General features: G+C 45.4%; 1 protein-coding gene across 1 annotated transcript; it reads left to right on the top strand.

Moving 5' to 3' along the window:
* Positions 1-2,054: 2,054 nt before the first annotated feature.
* MYADML2 (myeloid associated differentiation marker like 2) lies at positions 2,055-3,932 on the top strand. The gene has a single exon (XM_003768600.2). The coding sequence runs from the start codon at positions 2,577-2,579 to the stop codon at positions 3,498-3,500; it is 924 nt and encodes a 307-aa protein (XP_003768648.1). The 5' UTR covers positions 2,055-2,576; the 3' UTR covers positions 3,501-3,932.
* Positions 3,933-4,136: the final 204 nt, after the last annotated feature.

Genomic DNA, 4,136 nt, shown 5'->3' with positions numbered 1-4,136 from the left:
ATTCAGTTTCCACAGTCCTCTCTCTGGGTGTAGATGACTCTTCATCACAAGATCATTGGAACTGACCTCTCAATTGTCTCATTGTTGAAAAGAGCCACATCCATCAGAATTGATCATTGTATAATCTTCTTCTTCTCATGTATATCCTGGTTTTGCTCATTTCATTTAGCATCAATTCATGTAAGTCTCTCCAAGCTTCTCTAAAATCATCCTGTTGACTGTTTCTAATAGAACAATAATATTCCAAAACATTTATATGCCATAACTTATTCTCCAAATGATTATTCATTCTTATTCATTCTCCAAATGATGGGCATCCACTCAGTGGGAAAATTTGTTTGTTTGTTTGCTTTTTAATTTTAGAAGAAGAAAAACCAAGTAATAGTGAAAAGAGTCAGCTTTGGAGTTAAGGGTTAATGAAACCCTTACTGTGTGCCAACTCCTGTGCTAAACATTGGAGATGCAAAAATAAAAGCAAGGTAGTCTCTGCCTTCAAGGAGCCTATATTCTTGTAGGTGAAAACAGTATAAGGGAATCAGGGCAATTAGGTGGTGAAATGAATAGAGTGCAGGGCCTGAAATCAGAACATGGATCTTCTGGATCCAACTGGAAAAGTTATTTTGGTTTGGAAAGTAACAAGGATGATACCATTTGGAAGCAATGGTAAAATTGATTTGATTGTTATTTCCAAAGATAGGTATAACTATCTGGGGAAAAGTATAATGGGTAGGAGTATGGGAGCAGGGTGGGAGATAATCAGAGTAAATGATCAAATAGGATATAAAACATGGTCAGAAATAGGGGGCAAGCTAGATACAGAGAACCACAAGCGTTTGCACTGTCTTATTCACCAATCAGGACAACACAGCCCCAAGGTTATGATTCCCAAAGTGAGTAGGCTAAATTATCTAGGGCATAGCCTCCAGAAACCTGTAGGGAGTTGCTGCAAAACAGATGGCAAGGAGCTGTCTAGAATAGATGGTCAAATGGGATGTAAAACCTTGTCTAGAACAAAATCCAATCTCTGGCTCCTTATAATTCGGGCAAGTAATTTAATCTCTCAGTGTCCTAGGCATCTCTAAGAGAATATAGTTCCACTTAGGTATAGAATGATTCCTTGTTGGAAATTTCCTATTATTCCGAAATCACAGGTCCAGTCAAAACAACAACAACAACAAAAAAAAAACAAAAACAAAAAACTTTGAGTTACTTCTTTCACAAGAGTTGTTGTGAGTAAAGGATTTAGTGAACCTTAAAGTCCTATACAAAAGTGAGATTATTGTTTTTTAGAATAACAACTCGGAAATTTAAAACATTTCCCTCAAGGCATTTCACTGAAGTAGAAATTCTATAAAAATTAATATGTATGAAGTGGTGGTAATTATTTTTGGTTTTTGTTTTCCCTTTCAGTGTTCATATTTTTAGAAAGAACAGATAAGTTAAAGAAATGATTTTCCCTCCCTTACCCCAAACCCTAACCTAATAAAGTGTGAAGAAAACAGGGAGTTGAAGACCAGAAAGGAGGGAAATTATTGTTGTTCAGTTATGTCTGAATCTTCGTGACCCCATTTGGGGTTTTCTTAGCAAAAACAGTGGAATGGTTTGAAATTTTCTTTGCCAGTGTATTAAAGCAAACAGAGGTTACCTGCTCAGCTTATATTTGAACTCAGGTATTTCTGATTCTGGATCCAGTGTTCACTGCACCACCTTAACTGACCAGGGAAATCACAGTGAGACAGTTATTACTCCCATGTACAGATTATTATATTTTGCATAGTGGGAAAAAAAGGCCGAGTTAGCTAAAATGCGGAGGGGAGGGGCCGCGAAGAGAAGGGTGGGGGAGGAGTTGGAAAGGTTAGCCAAAGACAAAAGGCTCCTGAAATCAGTGCAAATCTGCCCAAGTGACTAGCTAGGGTAACAAAGAGGAGAGAAAGGACAGATAAGGTCAGAATGGAACAGACCTCTCTGAGTTTAAGGCCATCTGCTCTGTCAATCTCATCCCACTCAATCGTCCCCACCCCCCGTTCTTAAGCCCTGAGGCTAGTTCCCCCAACAGTCCTTCTACCAGGAGCCCAGTGGGTCCCAGCCACCGGGAACAGTCAGCGTGTTCCAGGATTAACAACCTCCTCCTGTCCTTGGCAGAGACAAATAAACCCCAGTAGCCTAAGTGTGGCTGTGGAGCAGTGAAAGACTCGGCTCCAGCCACCATCGGGTTAATGGATCTGGCATAACTAGGAAGCAATGAGGGTCGGGTATCCAAACCCCCAACTCCAAGCCCGGAGGCTGGGCTATTCTGGGTCTATGAATACATATGCCTATTTATACCGCTGGGGTGGCCAGCTGCCTTCTGCTGCAGAGAAATCCGCAGAGCTGCTGCCGCTGCCACTACCGAGCTGGGCTGACTGCAATGTCCCGACAGCAACCGGAGCCTGGAAGGGGAATTTGGCGACAAGCGAGAAGCCCCTGAAGAAGGCAGGCAATCCCGATGGGATTTAGAGTCCCTTAGATACCGGTAGGATGAAACAGACTGACTGATATCCCCCAGGAGGTGAGGCTGGCGTCCTCAGGTTGGAGGGATGGGGAGTACCATGGACCCCCCAGGGGGTCCCTACCTGAACCTGGGAGCTGTGACTTCCCCAGTGGGCACCACCCGCCTGCTGCAGCTGGCATTTGGCTGTACCACCTTCAGCCTCGTGGCACACCGGGGCGGCTTCGACGCCGCCTATGGGACCTTCTGCATGTCAGCCTGGTGTTTCTGCTTTGCCCTCACTGGTCTGGTGGTGGCCTTTGAGTTCACCCGACTCCATGGCTGCCTGCATCTCTCCTGGGGCAACTTCACCGCGGCCTTCGCCATGCTGGCCACCCTTCTGTCTGCCACGGCCGCCATTGTCTACCCCCTCTATTTTACCAGGCTGGAGTGCCCCCCGGAGCCAGAAGGCTGCACCGCCCGAGACTTCCGCCTGGCCGCCAGTGTCTTTGCAACTTTAGTCTTTGTCACTTATGCCACCGAAGTAGTCTTGACGAGGGCTCGGCCGGGCCAGGTCACCAGCTACATGGCCACGGTGTCTGGCTTGCTGAAAATCGTCCAGGCTTTTGTGGCCTGCATCATCTTTGGGGCCCTGGTCCACGACAGCCGCTATGGGCGCTTTGTGGCCACTCAGTGGTGCGTGGGAGTGTACAGCGTGTGCTTTATAGGCACTGTGGTGGTGGTCGGCCTGAGCGTGACCGGCCGGGCCGGGACCCTGGGCTTCCCTTTTGACCGAATAGTGGTCGTGTACACATTTCTAGCTGTGCTGCTTTACCTGAGTGCAGCTGTGATCTGGCCTGTCTTCTGCTTTGACCCCAAGTATGGGACTCCCTCAAGGCCCTCAGGATGTCCTCAAGGAAGCTGTCCTTGGGATAGCCAGCTGGTGGTGGCCATCTTCACTTATGTCAACTTTCTCTTTTATGTTGCTGACCTGGCCTACTCGCAGAGGATCCGCTTTGTGCCCAGTTTGTAGGACCAAGAGAGCGAATGCCATCTTCTGCCCACCTACCCACAGACACGAACACATTCTCCATTCTGGGCTTCCCTCTTCTCTCTTTAGATCTACCGGAGGGAAAGAAAAAGTGTGTGGGGAAGGGAGAGCAGAGGGAGCATGTCTGAGGAGGAGCTGCTGAGCCGCAGGGAGGACAGCAGACTTAGAGAAGAAAGGAGATTGACATTGGGAAGACCACAATCAAAGAATGGTTTAGGGAGAAAAGTCCATGTGAAGTGTTTAGTAACCCAGGGAAAGGTGTGATTCTAAATGGGGAGGAAAGAGCCTTATATTGTCTAGCCAGAACAGGAAAATTTGCCTAAAACCCATTTGCCTCAAAATTATTTGCCTTATGGTATGAGCTCAGTAGATGAGTATATATATATATATATATATATATATATATATATATATATATATAGCTCCTTGAGGGCAGGAAGTGTTTTATTTTATTTATTATACCCTCAGGAATTAGCATTGCACCCACAGAATGCCTCAAATGTCTCTTGAATTTCATTGGTTTTTATTATTTTAATGTCACATTATCAGTGTTGTTGTTATTACTTTTGTTTTAAAATTTATTTCTGGAGAATTACTTTTTAGCAGGTGATTTGTCTG

This window comes from Sarcophilus harrisii, chromosome 4, assembly GCF_902635505.1.
Source record: "Sarcophilus harrisii chromosome 4, mSarHar1.11, whole genome shotgun sequence".
Lineage (NCBI taxonomy): Eukaryota > Metazoa > Chordata > Mammalia > Dasyuromorphia > Dasyuridae > Sarcophilus > Sarcophilus harrisii.
Note: the sequence above shows the minus strand (reverse complement) of the source record. Positions and strands in the feature narration are given on the sequence as shown.